Source organism: Pituophis catenifer, unplaced genomic scaffold, assembly GCF_029215685.1.
Source record: "Pituophis catenifer annectens isolate HBS135680 unplaced genomic scaffold, rPitCat1.0.hap2 SCAF_2, whole genome shotgun sequence".
NCBI classification, from domain to species: Eukaryota; Metazoa; Chordata; class Lepidosauria; order Squamata; family Colubridae; genus Pituophis; species Pituophis catenifer.
The window spans coordinates 139,593,537-139,620,155 of NW_027256882.1; the positions used below are offsets into that span (position 1 = coordinate 139,593,537).

General features: G+C 38.9%; 1 protein-coding gene across 2 annotated transcripts in view; it reads left to right on the forward strand.

The window, feature by feature from the left end:
• Positions 1-26,619, forward strand: part of BAIAP2 (BAR/IMD domain containing adaptor protein 2) — a 178,682-nt gene that overhangs the window by 57,113 nt on the left and 94,950 nt on the right. For both annotated transcript variants that reach the window (XM_070934710.1, XM_070934709.1), the window contains exon 3: positions 452-538. In XM_070934710.1, the coding sequence (XP_070790811.1) occupies positions 452-538 (87 nt within the window). The remainder of the gene's footprint in view (positions 1-451; positions 539-26,619) is intronic.

The window sequence follows — 26,619 nt, forward strand, 5'->3', positions numbered from 1 at the left end:
GTCTTGTTTACCAACAGAAATTTTGGGCTCAGTTGTGGTCGTAAGTTGAGGACTACCAGTAATAATGTGGAATTGTACTGAAATTTTGCAAATGTTAATTTCCTGTATTTAATTTATATGGAATGCTTTCTACAACCCTAACATCTAGACAGCGAAAGCTGTTACATGCTGTAATAGGATCTGGTGGTAATTTTAAAGATGCCATTTTGATTTCTTGCTGGGATCAAATAGTGATAATGGTTAATATTCTGCAAAATAAAATAGTATTAATAGTAATAGTTTTAATAGTTAATTTGATTAATGTTATAATTATAAATAGTTATATGGTATTATTATTATTAATGAAAATAATTAAACAGATGCTATAAAAACTCTTTTGTGTGATATTTTGAGAATTTAAGTTAAAATAAATATGGTCGTAGTTTTTAATTTTATACGTTTTATTATCTAGGTGTGACATATGCTGCAAAAGGATATTTTGATGCCCTGGTTAAAATGGGAGAATTGGCCAGTGAAAGTCAAGGATCTAAAGAATTAGGTAAGTCAAGTATATGAATGATATTAATGTAAATTACAGGCATGAAATGTATTTATTATTTTTATAAACAATTCAAGGTGGTGAGCATATTTAATATTCCTTCCTCCTATTTTCTCAACAACAACATCAACCTTGTGCGGTGGGTTGGGCTCAGGAAGTGACTGTCCTAAAACCACCCAGCTGACTTTCAAGACTAAGGCGGGACTAGTACTCACTGTCTCCTGTTTTCTGGCCTGGTGCCTTAAATACTAGACCAAACTGGCTCTTGAAATTTAAAGTTAATTTAAATCACAATCATGCCTTATTCAGAAAGTCATCTGCAGTCACTAGGAGTAAAAAATACTAAAGTACTCCTAAAGTATACAAACAGTGGTGGGATTCAACCGGTTCACACCATTTCGGCCGAACTGGTTGTTAAATTGCTGGCTGGCCCCTCCCCTCCCCACTCCTTCCAGAAGTCCACACACACCCCGTTTTGGCTCCCAGGTAAGTGTAGGGAGGCCTACTAGGCCCAAAATGGGGCACGGGGGGTGCCCCCCTCCGTGGCCCGTGTTTGCTCCCAGGGAGGTGCAGGAAGCTGAGTGCTGCCTGTCACAACCCCTGGCCACGCCCACCCAGCTGGTCACAAGTATACAAGCATACAAAAAGTATATTTTATTGTGGTTGTGCTACCACCAACTGCCAAAAAAACTGATTGATGCATGGTGTGGTGAAATGTAGTCTGGATTCCCAGGAGGGAGAAAATGCATTTTAGAGGAATAAAGAGAGAGCAAAGTTTTAGATAGTTTGATTGGAAGGAAGAAGGCCAATTCAGCTCCTCCCTAGAATGATGTAAGGATTTTGCTTTAGTTTGGCAATGTGCAAATATATATCAATATAGTGATAAAAATGTATCAAAATATTCAATAAATTATAGAAAACAAATATAAAACCATAGTGTCAAATATCCCTGAACTACAAAATATTCATTACATGCAATTACTTCCACCCACTACTGTTTCAGTAAGTATAGTGAAGCATACAACTTCAAATTGCATATTTAAAAAGCCATGGTTTTTAAAACTTCCTAAATATTAAAATTGGGAGCAGGAGAAAAGATTTTACTTTGTCTAATAGTGTCATAAGGAGCCAGACTTTAACTCCTATGGAACTTTCAAGGTGATTGCCAGCATTGAGAACTGCACTTGGAAACAAACTGGCAATCAATGCAGACCCTTTAATATTGGTGTTTGCATTGAGTAGTTGCAGTTTCTGGATCATCTAAGTGATGAAAACGCAGTGACTGTAGCCAGTGTTATTTTCTCCCGGGCTTCATGTGTTGTTCTAGGTTCTTACATTGTGCTAAATACAAGGCAAGCCATTTTTGCCTTAATGCACTTTATAAATACAGTAAATAATGCAGTTTAAAAAGGGGATGCAATGACTCAACATTTAAACACACTGAACTTGATAGTTGGAAAGCTGACAGCCCAGGTTTGAGACCCAAGTGCTGCACAACAGGGTGAGCTTCCATTAGTTGCCACAGCTCCTGCCCACCTAGCAGTTTGAAAGCATGCAAATGCAAGTAGATTAATAGGTACCACTTTGGTAGGAAGGTAACAGGGTTCCATGCGCCTTTGCGTATATCTATGCAGGCTACATGATCATGGAAGCGTCCTTGGACAATGCTGGTCCCTTGGCCAAGAAATGGAGATGAGCACCGCACTCTAGAGTTGGATATGATTGGACAGAGAAACCTTTATTTTTACTTTATTATCAAGAGAAGAAAAGATTGATAATGACTTGTACTTTGCAAGAAATTCATAATATCGTTGAATACAAAATGAATGGCAAATAAATTTTATAAACAAACAAACAAATATCTTTTCTAGTTATTGCTGTGTAAGTAGGTACCAGAAGTTATATTTGCCAACAGATAACTAAATACCATCAGTATACCAAACACACCCTATTCTCTGCTGATAAGATACCTTCCCTCAACTATTCCAGGTAGATGTTAAAGATGCATGGAGAGAGTAGACAGTCTTAAGGCAATCCATGAAGTAGAAACCTCTGAGCTGATCTCTCATCCCGCTTGGCCAAATACCAACCAGAACAAACTCATTGGGCAGGAGGAAAATCACTGAAGAATAGCCCACAATTCCAGTCCCATAAAGTTGGTCCATCAAGATATCATGGATCCATTGAGTGATCAAGGAGGACCAAAAGGGTTGCACTCTCCTACTCCCAGTCTCTCTAAAGCTCATCCGCAAATGTGATCAACACAGTTTCTATGCTATACTTTAGCCAAGATCCAGTTAATCCCGTTCCTCTGGAGCTTTCTGAAGTTGCATTTCCTCTACAGCCTTTTCTAGAAAATTATCAAGCATATCCAGGTTGAGGGAAGGCTTTGTGAACAGTGGGCACACCACAGCTTCTTTTAGAGGTACTTAGAGAGGTGTAAATTGCTGCTCAATCCTAACCTCTTACCATCTGTAAGAGGCCTTGACTAATCATCAGAAATAGGAATCTGGCTGAGAAGTAGCAGAGCTGACACTATAGAGACCTTTATCCACTTCCACAATTCTCACAATCTCACATTGATCACAGATTACTTCACAAGACAAATACCTAGTCATTTCCATTGAAACTGTCCAGCTAGAGTCCAGCTTTGCTTGGATCTGAGCAGTTTTATCCGCTAAATCGTAACATAACCTTGAATTACACTTTGGGAAGTAAAAAGCAGGTCTAAGGCAGAGTAACTCTATTGAACTCAGCAGTGTAAGTGATCTTAATAGCAGCTGCATATAATGTGGGTGTATTTCAAATTGGGGTAAATCATTCTGCTGCCTGTGTCCCAGCCTTTTAGTGCATCTATTTGCTGTTTTCACTAGCCCAGCGTGATGTTAGTAATTGTTCTGGTAGATGGTAAACAAAGCACTAAAGAGCAGTTGATACAAGAGTGCTGCTTTCATTTGTGAACTGTTGAAAATAATATTGGTTTAAGAGCCAAAGAAGGCAATATTTTTTAAGGGAGCAGCTTGTTTTAGAAGAATTTGGCTGAACTTAAAATTTAAAAATATTACCTTGGGCAAAGAGTTAAGAGAAAAACTGATTAGTTCCCCATTTTGAATGAGTGAGTTATAGATTTTTCTGATTTTTATATAGCCATAGAACATTTGAAAAAGGCCAGGGAAGAGATTTTGAGGAATTTAAAACTTTAATCAGATATATAATTTGCCACAAATGTATTACCTTGGGCAAAGGGTTGAGAGACAAATGGACTTATTTCCCACTTTGCATGAGTGAATGATGCTTCTTTCTCATCTTTAAATATATCTGTAGAATGTTTGACAAAGGCTAGAGAAGAGATTAATAAGCTGTTTCCACATATTCTAGGTGTGAGTCATCTCTATGCATGGTCCTTGCCTCTATGATGTTGACAAGAACAGTTGGCACATCTCGTGTGATCTTTGAGAGCTTTAATATATTTCAGATAAGCTATCCTCTAGGAAGAAAATTGCATTTGTAGTATTTACATTAAAATTACATTATTTTTGCTTTCAAAATTGTATGCTGTTATAAAATAGGTTTGTGTATTAACAGGAAATGTAATGTGATTTATCTGGAGAAGTACAGTAAAATGGTTGATAATCTAAACGTCCAGCTCAAGACTATAGGCTATTGTGTTAATGAAGGAGTTGATGCCCAATAAAAGTGATGCTACTATTATTGATAACAGTTTTTTAGGGACACTAATTGAGGCCTTCAAGTTAAACTTTAGAATTCAACATATAGAAACTTCCTTTTCCAGCAGGAGCTGTGTATTCACCTCCTCCCCAACTCAGGCTCTCCAGAATCCAAATCATTTTGAATTTCTTCAAGATGAATTCTTTCCAAGGCACAATAAATAATTTAGTTCAACTACTATGCCAAGCCACATACAGCATTAACTATATTTTGAGATAGTTATCAAAATGATTTTGATTCTGATTTTCTAACTGATCATAAACTATGATTTGCCAGTTGGAACATCATGGTGGATTGATATCGTGTCTGTATTCCATTCCAATTATTTCATAAATATCTTTTTGTGCTTGAAACTTCACAGTAGCAGATGGTGCTTCTTCAATTAAGCCTTAGTTCACTAGTTTCATAGCAGCAAATTGTTAACAAAAGATATGCCAACTCTATTCAAAACAACAACAACAATGCAGTAATACACCATAATCAGAATTTTAATGTAATTTAATGCAAAATCTCTGGCAAATCATAAAACAGATGTAAGATGAATGCCCTGCCCTAGGACTGCCAGTATAAATATATAATCTAATCATTATTTGTAAATACTCAATTTTCTGCATGTTTAGAAGAAATAGTCTGAGTTCTTCATTAACTCCCTAAACAACTTATTTTAATTTTACCAGAATGTAAATTAAATTAATCAGGATTTTCTGTGAATCTTGAGTACATTGTTCCATCAAAGAAAGCACATTTTATGTCTGAGTGCCATGGAGGATATTTTAGATATATTCTCTATTCTTCATTCAAATTAGGAATACTTGGAATTAATGCCTTCAATGTAGGAAACTCATACATTGTCCTTTAGTTCCTAAAAACTGGGTGGGCAGCTTAACCCAATTGTTTGTACTTCTTGGCCTCACTCAATTGCTTAGGAAATTGTTTTAGATCAGAGATACTGTATATTGCCTTTCTTTGATACCTGCTGTTTGACAAAAAGGGAGATGGTAGTTCCTCTTCCTTTCCTTTCCTGGTACCAACATAGATTTGGATATCTATGTTATGGGTTTTTTTTCCTCTTTTGGTTTTGGGTCTATTCATCTCTTGCTTCAGCCCCATCCATTAAAGATTTTTTCCCCTCTTCAAGTGGGAATACAATTTATGATAGCAAAAAGGTTGCTCATCCTCCAGCAATAGCAGTATTTTAGGAAATAACTCCATGGCGCCCAAACATTGACATAAGATTCTTTCTGTTGTAGATGTGGCAGCATCTTTATATAACTATGACATCAACTGGTATACCACATTATAGATTTTGAACCATAGGCATAATTCAGGAGAAAGACTTAGGAACTCAGAACTTTGTTATATCCCTACAAATCTTCTTCTCCTGAAAACCCTACTGCAATGGTTCAGTGGTTCCCTTTTGTCTCAACCTTCTCCTCACCACAGAACCTGTTTAAATACCTTTTGTAGCCATGGACCATGGCCACAGACCACCAAGATTTAACTCAATATTTAAATTGAGTTAAGAACCTCTGCTCTACTGTATATGAAAACATGGTAATGTCATACAAGACTTCATACATGTTCTGAAAAGCCAGACATTTTAGCACATATGTCAGTGTTTCAAAAAAATCTTGCCAATATATGGAGAGTTCGCTCGGGTTTCCCCAAAATCTCTTTGCAGTTTTTTTTTTAAATTCCCATCAAGCAACCACCCACATTTAATCTTTCCTTGTTGCTCAGTTTCTAAATCCCCTCCCTCATCACTGTTCCAAATAAATGTGCTAGACTGCATGATTGGTACAGTAAAAGTCATAATGCAGCCTTCTGGCTCCAATAAACTCTCCGGTTTCAGGAGTATTTAGGGAATCATCTTGAACTACAAGCTGTTAGAACTCCAAAAAGTCTTTCCAGACGCTTTGCTAATCTGATATACACACAGTGGTGTTCCCTTTTGTCCCAAGTCAACAACTCATTTGGGTTCAATTGCAGCCGTGTGCAGATACATGACATTTCCTGAAGAGCAGCAGAGTGAAGTAGGGTTTTTATTATTATTTTTTTGCCAACTGGCCTCTGAGGAGCCTTTTATCTGTTTTAAAAACACCCTGTGGAGAAAAATGCCAGTTCTGTGTCTTTTTTGTACTTTTCTTTTTTTGGTGGGTAAAGCATTTAAGTGTACTGCTTTTTCTGCATTGAAGAAATCAGAGAGATAATGCAGGGCTCTCCATTAGCTTCAGATAATCCTCAGAGAACTGGAGCATCCTATTTTGACTACAGGACATATAGAACTTGAGAAAGTAGCTGTGGATTTGTGTTACATTTTCTCATTCTTTTGGGTGTACTTGCTTTGTTAGCATACATTTTCTTTAACCTTGAAATTCTTAGAGCTTGTGAATTCCAGTACATTGAATGGATGTAACTCTGTTAAATTAAGGAGTATCTTCTGTGTGAGATTCACTGGGTTTTTAAGAAAAATTACCAGTTAGCCAGTTCCCCTGACAAAGGTGAATAGTTTTTAACTCACCCTCACCTTTGCTTTACTCCTCAAATTTTTCTCTGGTTCATTATTTTTGAGTCACTTTATATATATAATAAAATAATAAATTGTTACTCTGTTTCTAAAATGTAGATTTCTTATTTTGTTAAGTTAATTTAATAAAAATTTAATTTAATTTAATAAATAATGCATCTTGGGTTCACCAGGATTTCCTCCATTCCATTTATATTTTATATACTTTAGAGAGCAGGAAGCTAAACTTCAGTTTAATGTAAAAAATTTTATATCTTGCCTTTTGTAGTATATTTTTAATCGGCAGGGTTGCTTTTAGTCATTTATAAATGGAAAAAAAATCTTTAGTTACTTAAGGCAATGACTTTAATTATGAATTTTTGGAAGTTTAAATTTCTGAGTATACTTTGTTGTTTGCGTATTTGCAGTGATCAAAAGGATTGTGCAACTTCTGTCATTTAGTCTAATCAAAGTCATGAATTTCAGTTGCTAAATTATATTTCTTAAAAAATCTAGAGAGGACAGTAGAAAGGTGGAAACACATATTTCCAATGCTTGCATGTAGATTGGTGGAATTTTTTACTGAAGGCCTTGAGAAAGTTTTAAGAAGTGAGTCACCTTACATGGGTATAACTTTGCCATTCTTTTACTTCTAGTTGTTTCACCTAGTAGTCATGGGCATCTTGCAAGCTACTATTACACAGGTAGAATAATAGAGAAAACACTTGAATAAAAAAAAAAAGTCAGAATTGCCTTCCTGAAGATTTGTTCTGCCAGCTATATTTTCGAAAGATAATCTCCGCCTATTATCTAATCTTGTTCGTTTTATAGCTCCTGAAAAGCTAGATTCTTCCTCTCTTCTTCCTAGTTCAGGGACATGCTAACCTCACTGTAAAACCTGGTACTCTATTCAGAAGTGACATCCAAAAGACACTTCTTATTTCAATTTTTTAAAACAGAAAATACATATTTATTGTGGTGGTGGTGGAATTCAGGTGTATAAAGAAAATAATGAATTTGGGGGGAAAAAACAGAGAGGAAAGAAAGAAGCCATTTTTAAAACTGTTTAAAAGGGTTGGTGAATATTTAGGCTAAGAACAGGGGAGAAAAAAAAGATGTTTCTCATGAGACATTTTACTGGCAGAAGTATGAAATCTGTCAAGAACGAAGAAATGAGTTATATTTGACTTGCTGAAATTAATTAAAGCTGTACATAATATCATTGTAGGAAGCTCTAAGCTTGAGGGGCGCTTGATGCTCTCTGAGCCTGGTTGTTTTCTTTTCTAGTTTGGGTTTCATTATCCCAAAATACTGAGTACCTAGTTTGGGTAATGAAACCACCAGGCTCAGAGAACAGCAAGGGCCCCTTATTTCAACCCTGAGCTACCCGTATTCTCCTTTATTAGCTCTAGACATGCAAGTGGAACCTTCCCCTTCCTTGCTCTTGTTCATACAGTATTGCATTTTTCTCATGGCATTAAATAGTCAAAATGGCAGCTGTGATGGTGCGATGGAAGCTCTGCCTAGTGTGTGTATGCATTGCAAATACAAAACAGGGATGGGTTCTAAATTTTTTTACTACCGGTTCTGTGGGTGTAGCTTATTTTGTGGGTGTGGCTTGGAGGTCATGTGACTAGGTGGGCGTGGCTAGCTGGTCAGAGTCATTTCTGGAAGGTCCTCGCACTTACGACCAGTCCTCACACTTACGACTCGACTCATTTGTTTGCTTTTAACACTGATCAGCTGTAGGACGGCCCTTTGAAGCCCCACGGCAAGAGTTTAAACAGTTTTTTTCCCTCTGGTCATCAGCTGGGACTCAGGAGGCAGCAATAGATTGGGGGTGGGACCAAATAAAAGGTAAGAATAACGTGAGTGGGGGGGGTGGGAGGGTGGGGGGGAGAACCGGTTCGGTGACGTCATATCGTCACCGCTACTGGCTCCGCCGAACCGGACCGAACCGGGAGGAACCCACCACTGATACAAAACAGCTGGAGGTTTGATTACCCCACCAGGATTGCCCTCTTTACTTTTTTGGGCCTTGCTGTGCAGACACGCTGATCTGGAATATATCTAGAGGCACCAGATTCTCAAAACAGAGATATTTTGATATCTAATCTAAACGGAACTGCAGAAATGAGTGCCCATTGGTATTGAAAAGAATATGAATGAAAAGTTTAGAAGGTTTCCTCTATTTCAGTGACGGTGAACCTTTTTGCCATCACATGCCAAAAGCTGGGGGAGTGTGGGGTGGTCGCATGCATGCGTGCTCACACCCATAATTCTATGCGACCTGCCCCCTGATGCATGCATGCGCGACCCCCCCATGCTCCCCCCGCTTTTGGCATGTGATGGCATGGTGGGCCTGGTAGGCCCATTTTTTTTTGCCCTCCCCAGGCTCCAGAAGCTTTCTAAGAGCCTGGGGAGGGCAAAAACAGCCTTCCCCACCTCCGGAGGGGGCCCTCCGCAGGCCGGAAACAGCCCATTTGCCGACTTCCGGTGGGTCCAAAAGACCCAAAAATAAGCTGGCCAGTGTGCGAATGTGTGCTGGAGCTGAGCTAGGGCAACATTTGCATGCCCAACAATATGGTTTGGCGTGCTACCTGTGGCACGCGTGCCATAGGTTTGCCATTACGGCTCTATTTTATACTTAATGAAGCTTTTCTCTTCTGGCAATACGTTTGGATTAAAAAGGAAAGATAAGTTAGAACTGCCTCCCCTCTTACAAATAGGCTAAAATTGGCAAGGGAGAAAGAGGGAAGCTTTTTTCCTTACTGCAGTTGTAAGAGCAAGGACTGCAGAATCTGAACACAGAACATAGAATAATAGGGTTGGAAGGGACCTTGGAGGTCTTGTAGTCCAACCCCCTGCTCAAGCAGGAGACCTTATACCATTCTGGACAATAGATGTCCAATCTCTTCTTAAAAACCTCCAGTGATGGAGCCCCCACAGCTTTTCATTGATTAATTGTTGGAAAGTCTTGGGTTCTCCTAGATATAACTTAATGTTCAGTGCTAAAAGAGATAAGCTTGGAGAAGTAACTTATATAGTAGGAAAATGGGGAAAAGGGTAGTGGTGGTATTCACTTACCTTCGCTACTAGTTTGCAAATGTGAGCGAGTGCGCTCGCTTTGCTCGCATGTGTCACCTCCGCGCATGCGCAAGATCTTCTGTGCATGCACAGAGTGTAAAAAATGGGATATGATGATGTCCAGGCGGGTGGGCAGAGCCTCCCACCGCCGCTGCCGCTACCAGTTCGCCTGAACCAGTTAGAACCAGCAGAATACCACTACTGGAAGAGGGTCACTGGTTCATTCTTGAGTCTAAAAAATGTAGACCCTTTAAATATACCATCAGTATCCTGAGCAAAGTTTTGCAGTCTTGACTTAAGCTAGATAGAAGCTTGGAAGCATTTTCCAAACTAGCATAGACTGAAAAAGAAAAAGAAAAAGAAATCATGTGTGAAAACTTCCCTTCGTAAGAAGCTAAGGTCAGAATGGCATTTTATACTGAGGGTCTGTTGCAAGTTAATCCGTTCCAGATACTCATGCTGATTCCTTTCCTACTGAATGTTGAAATTCTCCTGGTGACTTTAGACAGATTGGCTTTGTGGACAGGATGTTTTCCTGTTTGTACATTTTTGACTAAATTGCAAGGAGTGAAGGTCCAAAAGATGTGTCATCACTGTGGATCAGTCCTAAAAAAAAAACAAAAAAAAAAAACAACACTGTGGCATTGGAGATAAATTAGTTGTTTCACAGAGCTTGCTTTCTGGCAGTTTTTGTGTTAGAAGTGTGCAGTAGTTTGTGCTGCGAGCTTTTCTTTGTGAGCGCAAAGAGCTTTTCTTTGTATATGGAACTACTTCCTCTTAAACTGTGCCAGGCATTGCCTTTGACCCAGATTGAAAACCTTCTGGAAGTGCTCCTTTTGAATTCTCCGGGGTGATTAATACATCCCTTAATTGGATTTGTACTTGTTAGAGGTATCTGTGTTAGCAGAAGGATGTGGCGATGATAAACATGGTGAATGTAGAAAGGTCATTTTCTATGTAAGAGAGTTACTATAACAACAGATATATAGCAAGCTAGGGTCATCCATTTCAATGACTGGACTGATTATGATTGCCAAGCCCGGTTATCAGGCTTAGGAATTGCTGATGGTTCAATTTATGCTCCTAGCTTAGAGTGACAGGGATCTCAGCAAAATCAATGGATCATCTTGGTCAAGGGCAGCCAGTCTTAGAAACATATATAAAGTATGGCTGGCCAGTCATTGAGGCAGGGAGAGAGTGAATCATATTTACTCACTCCAGATGGTCACCACTGCTTCCACTACTTCTGTGTTGTACTAGGGTGCTCACCTGTCCATGTGTGCTGTAAGAGCCCTTAGAGCAGGGGTGTCAAACTCAAGGCCTGGGGGCAGGATCCACCCCGTGGAGTGCTTAGATCTGGCCCATGGGGCCGCCCTAGAAATAGCAAAGGACCGGCCCGCAGTGCCTCTGCCAGCGAAAATGGGCTCCCAAGCTCTATTTTCGGCTGCGACAGCTTCCTGCAACCCTCTGCCAGCAAAAACGGAGCTCGGGAGCCCATTTTCGCTGGCAGAGTACTCGGGCCACCACAGGCACCCCCGACATGAGTGATGTCAAACTGGCCACACCCACCCTGGCCACGCCCCCTCCAAGTTCAAAAATAACCCTGATGTGGCCCTCAATGAAATCGAGTTTGACACCCCTGCCTTAGAGCAACCTATTCAGTGGACGCTCCAGAAAACCTAGTGCAGGTAGACTTAAGACCACAATTTAGCCCAAAACGTCTGTTCCTAAGCGAAACAGTTGTTAACTGAGTTTTGTCCCATTTTACGACTTTTCTTGCCACATTTGTTAAGTGAGTCCCTGCAGTTGTTAAGCTAGTAACACGGTTGTTAAGTGAATCTGGCTTCCCCACTGACTTTGCTTGGCAGAGAGTCACAAAATGTGATCACATGATCCTAGGACACCACAAAGGTCATAAATACGAGTCAGTTGCCAAGCATCTGAATTTTAGTCACGTGACCATTTTTTTTAAAAATTTGATTTATATGCCGCCCTTCTCCGGAGACTCAGGGCGGCTTAACAATGCGTTAAGCAATAGCCTTCATACTTTTGTATATTTATTCAAAGTCAGCTTATTGCCCCCACAAACTGGGTCCTCAATTTACCTACCTTAGAAAGGATGGAAGGCTGAGTCAACCTTGAGCCTGGCGAGATTTGAACTTACAGTAATTGCAGACGGCTGGTGTTAATCACAATGCTATCAGTCTGCTGAGCCACCAGGCCCAGCCAAGCATGGGGATGCTGCAACAGTTGAAAGTGTGGGAAACGGTCATAAGTCACTTTTTTCAGTGCAATTGTAATTTCAAACGGTCACTAAACAAACGGTTTAAGGACCACGTGTAATAATTTTCTGGCCATAGCTTTTGGTTACAGGCTTTCCCAGCACGATTATTTTCAGATGAATGAACTTCAATTCCCAGAAATCTCAGCAGCGTCCATGCTGGCTAAGGAATTCTAGGTGCTGAAGTCATAGGGAAGTTGCCACGATTGGGAAAGACCATTCTAGTATCTCTCGGAACAGCAGCAGATCCAGCATTTCAAATAGAATATTGTCAGGCACAAAAAGCATCTTCTTCCTGCTGTGTCAGCCACTGAAAACGCTTGTTCCAACATGAAGCAAGATATTGTAGATGAGATAGTCATGGAGTCTCAAGTGAAAGTTAGTTCTCTCGTGGTTAAAAGTAAATGTATACTGCAGGGGTAGGTTCTACTTACCTTTGCTACCGGTTCGCAATGGGGCCATGCACAGAAGCTTCCGGATGACGTCGGGGTTGGTGGGCGGAGCCTCCTGCCGGTTTTACTACCGGTTCTTGTGAACCGGTCCAAACCGGGGGCAACCCACCACTGGTATACTGCAGCAGGACACTGCCAAAACAAGTAATATAAGGAAACTCTGTCTCCTGCCCTAGAGAGAACTGCTTCTACCTTATTTATTTATTGTATTTATTGGTTCGATTTATATGCTGCCCTTCTCCGGAGACTCAGGGCGGCTTACAATGCGTTAAGCAGTAGCCTTCATACTTTTGTATATACCTGCTTACTAGGGCTTTCGGGGGGAGCCCCTAAGCGGTGTTCTTTCTTTATACAAAGTCAGCTTATAATGTAAAGTAGGGAGGAGAAAAAGATGCAAGACATTTGAACACTGATAAATAGAATGTGCATCTGATACTTAGCAACTGTTGGAATTCTTTCTGAATAGCTTCTGAGGAGCGGAAAATAAAATCTATTCTCAGAAGTTCTTAGAGTCTTGGGTGCATGCAAAGTTGTTTCAAGTCCAGCCTACAGGGGAAAAAACTAACACTAATCTGCAAAACTGTTTCAGTTCCAGCCTGCAGGGGTGGAAAAAAAACCCTAATATTAATCTGTGCTGCTGTTGTAAATGGCTTCTTGAACTCTGTCCATTCTAGGGATTTCAGTATTTCATTTATTTGAGGGGCCTGCCTTACTCAATGCAGCAGTGAATGCTTTCCTGCTCCTTGCTGTTATCAGCCACCTCCACCCCTCCAAGGAACTAGGGAGATGGGAACAAGGATAAATATAGGGAAATGCTTTCTAAAAATAAAAATAAGTAAAAAATAAAATCCTGGGCCTATTTAAACCCAGCAGCTGGTAGACAAACAGTAAAGGTCTAGGTCATCTTAAGCATGTTACCAGTTTATCATTTCCAAACACCAAAAACATATATTTAATCTAGCATTTTATTAGAAAAAAGCATAAAAGAAAAGGAAAAATATGGATGGGAATCCCAAAGAAAGGTGTAGATTTCAGGAGTGACGGTAAACAATAAACAAAGCGACAGTAACTAAGTTCATCTGTAATTGAGATTAACCCTCAGGGAAAATAGCTGTGAGAAGAATTGGGCAAAGCTCTGACATATCCAAAATAAATCCAAAAACTTAATGCAGTCTGATGGATTGCTTATGGAATCTTGGTTCAAGAGATTTTTTTTCATAGAACTTTAAAAGATTGATATTTTCAAGCTTTCTTTTTTTGGTCTTTCCACGTGAAGATTCAGAAGACAAAAATCATCGTCCTTTGCCATTTAATTTCAAGAAGAGACGTTATTAGTGATAAAGATAAATAATTCATAGGCCGACCGTGGTTATACTGCTGATCTGGTGGGAACCCCTAGGCATTACTGCAGAAATGCCTGCTACAAGGAAAATAGCAACTACAGAGAGATATTAGAGAACCTAACAGAAGGTGTGTGGCTATGGTTGGCTTAAAACCTTGAAATACGTTGTCACAGAACTGGAACAATTCAAGCAAAAATGCTTCCTCTATTTCTCTCTTTCTGAGATGTTACAAAACCTGCAAAAGACAACTAGCTCCAGTCATAAATCAATTCAGAGAGACTTTTGAATGTATGAGGCAAATCTTTTATGCTTATCATTGATTTGGTTATAAAGGTAGTCCTCGACTTACGGTTGTGACCCAGGCCCAAGTAGGTAGTAATTGACGTAAACAGCTCCGAAACAAACAGACTTTATTAGAACAGCTGAGAATTAACTCATTCTCAGCGTAGTCCAAACTAAATTAAAACAAACTCTTCATAACACAAATTCTTCAGTCTAATCACCAAACCTTGGTATAATTAGGCAAACTGCCAAAGGCTTCTCTTGGCAAAAATTCAAAAGCAGAAGACACCGACAAGAGATAAGTGCAGCAATACTATCAGCGTTGTTTTCCAACAAAGAGCCCAAGAGCTGTTGCTGGTCTTTTAAGCCTTATGGGAGGGGCCAATCATCTCTGGGCCTTACTCGCAAGTCGTCCTTTTTGCTTTAGCTGCTCTTGCCTTCTGGCAACTCTTCTCATGCGTGCACTAGGAACAGGTTCTTCCTGTTCCTCTGCCTCTCTACTGTCAGCCTCTGGAGGCTCCGAAGTCCGCACATCAGTCCCCGATGGCCCTGGCCCCATCTCTGCCTCTGACACAGAGCCCTCATCCGGGCCTTCCCCAGCCTCCAGGACTGGCCCATGTTCTTCCTCAGCCTCCTCACTGTCTGAATCCGCAGGCTGCTGGCGAACCACAACACTTACAACAGTTCATTTAGTGACTGTTCGAAGTTACAACAGCACTGGGGGAAAAAAAGGGACACGACCATTTTGCACACTGATGACCGTTGCAGCATCCCCATGGTCACATGATTTACCCTTGAATGCTTGACAAGTGGTTCATATTTATGATAGGTGCACTATCCTGGAGTCACTGTGATCATCTGCTGCGACCTTCTGACAAGCAAAGTCAATGGGGAAGCCAGATTCACCTAAAAGCCGTGACTAATTCAACAGCTGCAGTGATTCACTTAACAAACGTGGCAAGAAAAGTCGTAAAATGGGGCAAAACTCACTTAACAAATTTCTCACTTAGCACCATAAATTTTGGGCTCAGTTGTGGTCGTAACATGAAGACTAGCTTTATTGCTATAATGGCAGACATGCGGAAAGCCACAGAAGTTGTTTTATCAGGGGTGAAGTTCTGTTGCAACAGAAAAGAGTACCGTGGCACCGGAAGGTAGAGGGATAAGGAGGAATACGAAAAACATCCAAGCAGATTTCATGTCTTCTTGGCTACTCAGCTGCAGCCCTTCTCAGAACAAAAGAAACATCGGGAAAGGCAGCAGGATTGATGCCATCAAAAACTAAACACATGCAAAAGTCAATGGCTGACATTTCTCAGTACTGCTTTGGTACCAGGACATCTAATTAGTCTTAGAAGGAACAAAAGCTTATCAGTTCCTGTATGTTGTATCTGTTACCAAGTAATACGGTAACAATTTTGAACTGAGTTGAGATAAAAGAGCCTATACTTGAATCTAACATCAGAAAGATGTGCACTCAAGTAGCAGTAGTGCTTTCTTCAACCACTGTGATTTCAAACTGTGTTCCTAGGCAATCATCTTCCCTTTTAATTACAGCATATCAAAGAGACCTTTAGATGCCTGAGGCCCTTTGGAGTATTCTCCACTCGAGGTGAGGTTGGTTGCCTCACTCCTGGCCTTCTAGAAGGGCCTTGCAACCTGGCTGTGCCTGCTGGTATGGGTTCCTGGCATGGATGCTCAGTGCTGGGGATGGCTGACAGGGTAGAGAGAAGATCCCCACTCTCATGTCACCTGTCCTCTTGGTTTTTCAGTCTTTTTAAAATCTTTCTTATGTTTAATTGTTTTCTGTTGGTTTTTTTTTTCTTCATTTTTCGTATTCCTTAAGCCAGTGGTCCCCAACCTTTCTAGCTTGGCAGTCTGGCCTGGCATGGGGGGGAGGGGTGCGTGTGAGTGGCACAAATGGAGCTTCATGCTTGAGCACGCAAAGCTCCATTTATGCGAGCAGAGAGTGCTCGCGCATGAAGCTCCATTCACGTGAATAGAGCATCGTGCACTAATGCCCTTCACTCACACAAGTGGAGCTTCACGCATGAGCACAAGCACCCTCCACTCAAGCGCCCTCCGCTCGCACAAGTGGAGTTTTGCACATTTGCCCTTGCCCATTGTTTGCGCGACCTGGTTTTGAAGAGGCCATGGCTCAGGAGTTGGGGACCCCTGCTGTAAGCCACCCCGAGTTGCTGTTACAACAAGATAACACCAATTGCAATGCAAAGGTATATCTATACCTTTATTTGTATATACTTATGCTTGCATATCTATACAAATGAGTCCGCATTTGTATAGATAAGCGCACTGACAATTTATCACTTCTCTGCACATTGACAATTTATTACTTAATAGAAAGCCTTCTGATTAATCAAGCCAAACATTAGCAAAAACTCACTGTGTCTTACCAGTGACAAGCATCACCATAAATCGAGGACTTGGGGTGAACTCCCTTTGTTATCTTTCTGCAACTTCCACATTTGCCTTTCCAGTAGTGACATAGGAAGGCAAATGTTGCATTGTTTAATGTTATTCATGCAAGTTTGTCTGGGTGGTCACGTTCCCTTTTTATTGTTTAGTTTGTTAATTATGTATTCTTCTAAAATTGTAAACTGTTCAAAGTCTTTTTGGAGTTGCGCAGAGGTGCACTGAACGCCTGCAGCACCAACAGAACTGTCAAAAGATTCAGAAAATTTCTTTGGATCTGAAAATAGGCCATCAATTCTGTTACTTTAGAATTCCCTGTGATTTCTAAATTTCTTGTTTGCCAAAGACATAGTCAAGGGAATGCCTTCCAGGGAAAAATAATGTTGATTGGTGGAGCTGGGAGGAACAGAATAGCCCTAATTCATAGTTGAACAATACGTTTACTGAGGGGGGAGGGCATTCCAGATTCCCCAGAACATCACTTTTGAGGTTCTGGTATGTGATTTTCCTGATACTGTGCTGCCCAGAGACCTTTGGGATTCATGTGGTTTACAAGTACCAACAGTGAATCAGTAATAAAGAACATTAAACAAAATATAGTGCATGCAGCACTCAATAAATCTATTATTTTAAATTTTGGTTTCTTAAGGTGTGGTTTCTCTAATAGAGATCTTTTGGTCAACTAAATAAATGCTGCTAAAGGGATCTTGGGAATTTGTTGGTAAAACAGAATATATCTATTTCAGGTTGCAACATTAATAAAGCCCTACCATTCCTGACAAAAACATCTTGCTGCATTACGTTGTATCATTTCTGATCTTAATAGTTTAGCCATAGTTTTGAACAGAGCTGTAGCCCCAAACTTTAGTGCCAAAAATTCGGTGTGAGATTTATGCTACCTGCCTTGCTGTTTCTTATCTATTCATTTTCACATTACAGGTTTCTGTTGACTATAATTGTATTGTCCTTATCAAAACATTTTCTCAAAATTCCAAAGGTGCTTTTCCAAAAGGCAACTGGACTTTCTTGGGTTTTTCCTTGAAAAACTTTTCACTTCTCATCCAAGAAGCCTCTTCAGTTCTCTTATTGGATGAGAAGCGAAATGTTTTCAAGGGAAAAAAAATAAAGAAAGTCCAGTTGCCTTTCAGAAAAGCACCCTTTGGGACAACCATGACCTGATGATGGAGAATCTCCATAGACATTTTTTAAAAGTATTATTCACTTGATACATCCAAAACTGTATTCATCTAAAAGGAAAACTAGGTTTTCTCAAAATAAATTATCTTTAAAGCAGGAAAGTTATTTTAGATTTGCTGAGCCTGTAATAAAGGAAGCATATATGTGTTTTCTGTCTAAAAATTCAGCATCTTTTTATTTTGGATAAATACAATAGGTTGTTTACCCATTGTATCAGAAATATTTATGACCAGATTCAGGGGTGGGTTCTACTTACCTTTACTACTGGTTTGCAATGGGAGGGCATGCGCGTGCTTCTGCGCATGGGCAGATCGTCCATTACGACATCTGGGTGGGTGGGCGGAGCCACCCGCCACTTTTACTACCAATTCGCAAGAACCTGCAGAACCGGGAGCAACCCACCACTGATCAGATTATGTCCCCCTGCCAATTTTTCCCCCCTTGATTTTCCCTTTTTGTTTTGGGTATGGGCAGGAAGAATGTCCTTTTCAAAACTCTACAAATATCTGATGATATGATGAGATTTTAGAACAGAAGATGAATAATTTTGGAGAAAAAACATTTTATTTTAAATGTCTTAGATCCATTACAAAGAAATATTGTTGTAAAAATTCTAATAAATCAGAAAGATCTGCATTTTGTATCTGATCTCTGAAAATTGACTTTTTTAGTGGGGAGGCTATAAGATTCCTTGCAATGTAAGAGGAAGCCTGAAAGATCTGCTGTTGCTCTTGCTTTGAGGATCTTGTCCAATGATGAATATTCAGCATATGTTAAAATATTTTTACAGCTAAATGTTTGGTTCTTGAAATGCTGACTTCAAACTTTGTAGTGGCCTCTTTCAGTGACAAACCAATTTCAGTAAAGCTGGAATGAGTCACTCCAGCATCAAAATGCTCCCATGGAGATTGGAATGGAATGGTTTTGAGCTGGTGTACTTTAACATCAAAGCATTTTTACAGCTTTTAGATACATCCTCCTCCAATATGATTGATTGACAATTATGTGCTATTAAGTTGGTTTCAACTCTTCTTTTTTTCTTTCCTCTCATCTTTCCTACCAAAATATGGGAAAATTAATTGAAAATAAATTCCTCCCTCCTATTTCAATGTTTGGATGATATTGCACCCAATCCTGCAACTTTTAGCAAATGCCCATGGCAACCATGCAAAACCTTTGTTATGTTGCTTTACCAAGCAGGTTTACAAGTAATATAAAAAATTAAAACCTGCCACATACAAGTTATAGTTCTGTAACAAGTTATAGTTGTTTAGAGTTGCTATTTCTGAAGATGGTGTACGAGCATGTATGTTTATCTCTATGAAAACACATATCTTTTTAAAAATTGCTAAGGTTACAGAGGGTTAACTACTGTAAAGGAATGGGACAAGCTTCATAGCTGCATTCTCTTTTGGCATTTCTGATAAATATTTGTCCCATAATTTTTACATGGTTTAGCTGTTTGTTAGGCTAACATCTGTTGCTACTGAATAACACGTACCTTTCTTTTCCCTGTCCATTTAGCAATTGTCTCTACCCTTAGCAGCAAAATTCATTCCCTTTTGAAAACTAAATTATATGTGTGTTGGTCTTTTAGGTTAGTAATAGATACTGACAAAGTGGAGTTGATTGAAATCAAATTGTTTTAGAACCACAATTTAATTATTTAAATCACTACTCAGGAAGATTTGATTTAATTTCTGTCATGATGTATTCACTAATCAAGAGGATCCTATAATCACCATTTCCAATAGCAATGCATTCCTGTTTTATTTTACAGCCTGAATGCATATTTTTCTATGCCTGCAGAGAGCTGTAAATTTTATTATTTAGAAGATACATACTGTGTAAAAAATTATTTACTCATTTTTAGAGATTGATTTCAGTTAAAAATTGAATTATGATCGCCGTACCAACCAAGCAGGCATATACACTACTTGTATAATAATCAGGAGCTGAACTGGTTCCAGTTAACAATTAACCTGTTCGGTTCATTGTTGTGCATGTTTGGATGATATATTACCATAATTTTCTAGGAGATCAAGCATCATCAGTTTTTAAGATGTACTAATAATCATTTTGGTTTAACTTTCTTAATAAACAGATTTATTTTAGCATACAAACGTGTGTTTTTCATTAACTTATTTTTTTTAATAAAACAATATTGGCTAAGTCACAGAAGAAACTGAAAATGTAGGGTGGGCAGTGCTTGCTTACTTAACTTTTTGCAGTCTTTAACTAGCATCAGCAAATTGGTATTCAGATATTCAAATTATCCAAAACTAGACTGACAATGCCAGGAAGATATATACAGACAAAGACATTTGTCTGTAGATGGCCAAAAAACATGTAGGTAAATAGTGTATTCTGATATATTTATGTTGTTGTTTTTTCTTCAATTTTTAATTTTTTTCTCAGTTTTTAATTTGTTACTTCGGTGGAAGAATTTTTATTTTTGACACCATTACTTCAGGACTGTTAAAAAGTTGGATTACCATATCAGAATATATGAATCCAGACATTTAAGTGACTTCCAAGTGATGTGATTTTTTTTAAACAGTCCTGATTTTCAGACATAGATGGGAAGTCTAATGAAATTAGTGTATTTACTAATCTGAAGGCCTGCTTGTTTAGACATGCTATCTGTAGAGTCTTCTCATGATATTTCATCCAGACAACTGGGGCTTGCCTTTTGGTATTGTGCTACTGGCAATTTAAACACTTGCTTGATTTACCCATAGATATATGAACTTAATTATAAAAAAAATTCTGACACTTACTGACATTGCCCTCATTATATTTTGAGCCATATATACTGTATTTTAGAATCAGAAAGTTCTTCCTGAGATCTCAGGATCGGAGAATTCTGTTCTTCTAAACATGTTCTTATGTTCTCCTTTTTCTGTCACTACCTATTCCTCCAACTCAAGGATGAGGTCTCTCTCTCTCTCTCTCCCCCTCCCCCTCGCTACGGAGGCCTTTTCAAAACTTCCTTCTTAGGCACAAACTGGATTTTATACCCAGCCTCACATAATGGATAGATCTTGGAGCCAGATTCAAATGGAAGGATGGGAGCAAATATGGCTCATGTTAGAAAAACGAGCACATGTCAATATATAGATTTAGGATTACAATTTCGAATGAGCTAAGACAAAAACACATGGGGAAAATAACTTCAAATCAGATAACTAAAGCAGAAATAGTTGCAGTAATAGTAGAAATGGATTATTACAGCTATCCTCAGTTTGGCAGGCAAATGTTAGTTACAACACTGAGGAAATTTCTAGGTGGAAATTGGACCCTGCGAGATAATCAGTAAACAGATTGTTTTAAATGCTAAGTTCTTTGTCAGCTGGAATCTGTTTAGTTTGATTTTGCCTAGAAACTCTGTAAAGTACAATACCATGTGCTACAGTGATAGCTTTTTTTTTTTACAAACAATTCTTGATTTAGCTCAACGGTGTTCTCTGACTGTGCCATAACTGATATCCAGCTCCCTGATAAAATTGATTACAGTATAATGCTCTCAACATATGAGAGAAAAATGATCAAAACATTCCATCATTTCTATTTGAAAGAGTTATAGATCTTCAATATTTTATTAAAACATTTTGCTAAATTACTTGAAATATTGCCATGTTTAAATTGTGGCATGAATAACAAATACAGAATTGGGAGGGACTCTCTGTATGTCTGTAGTGAGCTGTTCAGATTTGAAACTTCAGATTCAAATTATAATTTATAAATTAGAGAAGAACTTCTGTCTGAAACCATAGAGAAACAGACATTGGGAGGAACCCAAATTCTTGTGCTTAGTTGCTCTTTCTGTGTGGGATATTTAAAAAATATGGTCCTAGTGGAGCTGACCACATGGATGTCAACTTGCAAAGCTTTCAAGTTGCCATGAGCAGGAGGGAGGGAGAACTGATAGAGCTGATTGATTTCCCTAACTGAAGCTACATTCCACAGATGCTTTCTTACTGCAATCAGTAGGAAGGTGTTGGGTTTCACAGCCAGCCAAAGTGGTTAATTGGAGAATGTGATTTATGACATGGCCAGGGAGGAGGGAGAGACCCTCATAGGTGATTGTAAATCTACGTGGGATTAGTTCTAACTGCATCCAAATATTGCCGAAATGGTGCTCCTAATAAATGATTGTATTTCTTTTGAAGTTTGGCTCATGGCTCATGAATTAATTAGGACATCTTTCGAAAACTTCACAATTTCTGAAAAATTGAGAGTTTGAGAGAGAGGGGTATTTATATCAGTGGTGAAATGCAAAAAAATTTGCTACCGGTTTTGTGGGCGTGACTTGGTGGGCATGGCTTGGTGGGGGAGGGTCATATGACTGGGTGGGCATGGCCAACATTTTTTTTTTACTTTTACTTTTTAAAGCATTTTTGACTATCTATTTGCCTGAACTGGTAGTAAAAAAATGTTTTAAAAAAAGTAAAAAAAAGTTTCCAGCGATCGTGGGAACCTTTTTTTACTTTTTTAAAGCATTTTTAAACTACCGGTTCAGGCAAATAGGTAGTAAAAAAAAATGCTTTAAAAAAGTAAAAAACGAGGTTCTGATGATCGTGTGGCACAGTTGTGATCGTTGGAATCTTTTTTTTTTTTTTTTTTTACTTTTTAAAGCATTTTTTACTACCGGTTCACCCAAACTGGTAGTTTTTATCACTACTGGTTCTCCCAAACTGGAGTGAACTGGTAGCATTTCACCCCTGATTTATACCCTCTCTTGGGCTTTGTACTTGAACTTCCTGTTCCTGTGGAAGAACATGTATTATATTGGCTGTTGTAGGGGTTATAGCTAACTTTGTAGGTTGTCTGAGTCCCAGGTTTGGTTGAAGTTTGCTGGGTGATGCAATGCCCCCAGTGATTGTGCCATGTGGTGAGCTCTGCTGCTAGATGGGTTAATCCTATTATGTCCTGGAGGGACTTGTCTTAATCCCATTACCCTGGAGTTGGAGGTCTTTCGTCTTGTAGATAGGCTGGCCAAGTGTTTCTTAATAGGCACCAAATATCTGCTGGGAGCAGGGAGCTGCTCTCTTTAAAACATGTTTCTTCTTTTATCATCCAGGGAAATATAATATTCTGCCTTTTTAATATTTCCTCAAAATATTTCATTGTTCTAGGAGAGGGGTGGGTGCTAACTTTCTACAAACTGTTGCTCCTTGCTCCACTATCATCATAAGACATGGAAGGAGATCTGTAATTTATTTAGTCACTCGCATGGCTAGTAGACCAAGGGATGAAGATGTAATGCACTGTCACATAGTCATTCAGTCTTAACTAACACAATGGCACAATGGGAAGTATGGGTGAGTAGCAAATAAAATGAGACTTGATGGGAGTTGAAAGGGTCCTTGAAATAATCCCATATCTCTTCTCTCTCTCATGGTGTATTGCAGTTTTGACACAACAGTTTTTGCTGGCTGACTGCCACTAAACCTCTGCTCTATCTAATACCTGTTAATGGGGAGAGGGTGCCCTGAAAAGAGACACTGCCTTTCCCCTGTGTCTGTTGCCTAGGTAATTGGGCATTCGAGAATTGCTGATACAAGCAATCTTCTTTTAACATCTCTCTGGAGAAGAGCAGTCACAAAAAATATGTGTAGGTTTTTCCCCCCTCAATGTTCACGTAGTAAAAATATGATCAGTTGATTTTTTATGTGACGTATCACCTTAATATGTATATACAAGTAGCTTAATAGTTAACCTTTACATTTCCGAGTATGAAATGCTTCAAGTTTTCTCTGAAAACTGTTTACTAGAATTTGGGCTTAGAATTAATTGGACTTAAAGTGCGCGGTCTGATTTTTAAGTACCTGCATTATACTAGTTTAATCACTTTTTATTTATTTTAATCCTATTCTTCATTCTTATTTAATAACGGACTTAACTTTTTTTCATTGTTTATTTGCTTTGGTTTAATACTTTAAAGCATATATACGCTATGCAGAAATTTTTAATTAATGAGGGAAATTAAAAATATAATAATTGCACAGGAGAAAATTTTTTTTCTTCACTTCAAAGATTTAATGATTTAATTATATAATACAGAGCAACCATCTATGGGAAGTTACATATATTTATTTACAGAAAAGACTTATACTGCTGCCCATCTTACGAAGCACAACTCTGGATATCTCAAGATAATAAAAACCAACGAAACCTGGCCCCTGGCCAACAATTTCCAATCCATTCAATACTACAATACTCCAACCTTACCCCATCCTATCCCAGCCTGGAGGGGAAATCCAAGCCTTATGCCTTTTCATAAGGCTAAAAGGGTGGGGGCTTTTTGGATCCCAGGGGGAAGGGTGTTCCACACAGCAGAAGTTGCTACAGAAAAAGTGTGCAAACCAACTAACTTTTTTCTTACATAATAAGGGAGCTGCAATTATCAGCTTGGAGGGCAAGTCTTAATGGACAGTTTTGTAAACAAAATATTGCTGCAGGGAAAAATTGCATTGGGATCAATTCTGAATTTATGGAGACTCTGATTCTACTGTTAAGAAAAACACGTACAGGTAGTCCTTGACTTACAACATTTTATTTAGTGAATGAAGTTATAATGGTACTAAAAAAAGTGACTTATGACTGTTTTTCGCATGTACGACTGTTGCAGCATCCCCATAGTCGTGTGATCAAATTTCGGATGCTTGGCAAGTGGTTCATATTTATGACAGTTGAGGTGTCCCGGGGTCATGTGATCCCTTTTTGTGACCTTCTGACAAGCAAAGTCAATGGGGAAGCCAGATTCACTTTACAACCGTGTTACTAACTTCACAACTGCAATGATTCACTTAACAACTATGACAAGAAAGGTCGTAAAATGGGGCAAAACTCACATAACAAATGTCTCACTTAGCAACAGAAACTTGGGGCTCAATTGTGGTTGAAAGTCAAGGACTACCTGTATGGGGTTGAGAATTGTACTATATCACATCTCCTGAATATAGATACAGGTAGTTTTCGACTTACAACCATTCATTTAGTGACCATACAAAGTTATAAGAGCCGCAGTGGTGCAGTGGTGAAATGCAGTTCTGCAGGATACTTCTGCTGCCTGCAATTTGGCAGATCGAATCCCACCAGGCTCAAAGTTGACTCAGCCTTCCATCCTTCCGAGGTTGGTAAAACAAGGACCCAGATTGTTGGGGGCAATATGCTGACTCTGTAAACCACTTACAGAGGTCTATAAAGCACTGTGAAGCGATATATAAGTCTAAGCGCTATTGCTATAACAGCACTGAAAACAGTGACTTATTACCAGTTTTCACACTTATGACCCTTGCAGCATCCCCATGGTCACATAATCAAAATTTGGGAGCTTGGTGACATATGTATTTATGACAGTTGCACTGTCCCAGGGTTAGTAGTCACCTTTTGTGACCTTCCCAGCCAGCTTCTGACAAGCAAAGTCAATGGGGGAAGCCAGATTCGTTTAATGAACACGACTCACTTAACAACTGGAGTGATTCACTTAACTGTGGCAAAAAAAGGTTGTAAAACTCACTTAACAACTGCCTTACTTAGCAATGGAAATTTTGGGTTCAGTTGTGGTCGTAAGTCAAGGACTACCGGCATGTGCTAAGTACTGTACCTAACTCCTGGTAGTCACAAAAATATTTACTACCCTCTGCTATGTATGTTAGCCACAGCAACAGCTGTTGGCATTTGGTCATGGTTAGAACCACAGTCCACTGGTTTTTCCTCTGCTGTTTGGTTTCCTTAAACTTTTAGCAAAATACACAAGAGTTCGATATAGGAAAAAATAAAAAGAGAAAAGAATATAGAACGTATTCAGTGCATTGCAGGGATCACAGTGAGTACCATACGATACACAGGTCTTTATTTGTGAAATTTCATAATAAGTGAGATTTCCTCCAGAGATTTGGATAGAGATTGTTGGAATTATGTAAGTTGCTGATCATACACAATCATATACCTGTTTCTGTGGTTAGGTCTGCATTCCTTTAGCCAATTACAGAGATATCCAGAGACAGAGATTTGTAGGCAGATTGGACCTAGACCGAAGTAAGTAGAAATTCTGACTTTCTCTCTATTTAAATCAGAAAAAGCACAAGCAAATCTCTTAATGGCAGCCAACCACGGAAAATATTAGATTGATGCACAAACACTGATACTTTATCTGCTTCCCAAATCTTTAAACCGTCTTTACCTACATTGCTAATTTGTTCAAAGGTTTTTAAATGCTCACTAAAAAGTAAAACTAAAATGCTTACTTTTCATGTAAGTCTGATAATTATAAACTTGAAATCAGTTTACCTTTTTTGTTGCTGTATTAACATTTCAAAAGCATTTCTGTTTTGCTGATTGGCTTACAGAGACTCTTCAGCCGTGAAATTGTCCACTAAAATTACAGCTGAGAATATGTATTAGAGATGAATTGAAAATTACCTTAGAAAATGAATGTACTATTCTCCTGGCAATCATTTTTTGTAACCTGTTTACCTTTGATTTTAGGCTAATAATCTATTTTTGCCACATGAAAGATCTAGCTCAGGTTTCAATCATTGACAGGGTTTGTATTATACAGTAGATTTGATTCGGATTCAGAGTGTTGTAAAAATCCTCCATTGTGCTTCAGTTTATTGTGAGAAGTCAGGCATTGTTTTAGTAAGTTGTGTGAACCAGGCTATTAAAAATAATTTGCAATATGATTTATTTGTATTGACACAGGAGGCTGTATGCGTACAGCATTCTCATTTTGTTACCCAGATGCTTATTAAATGCATTCT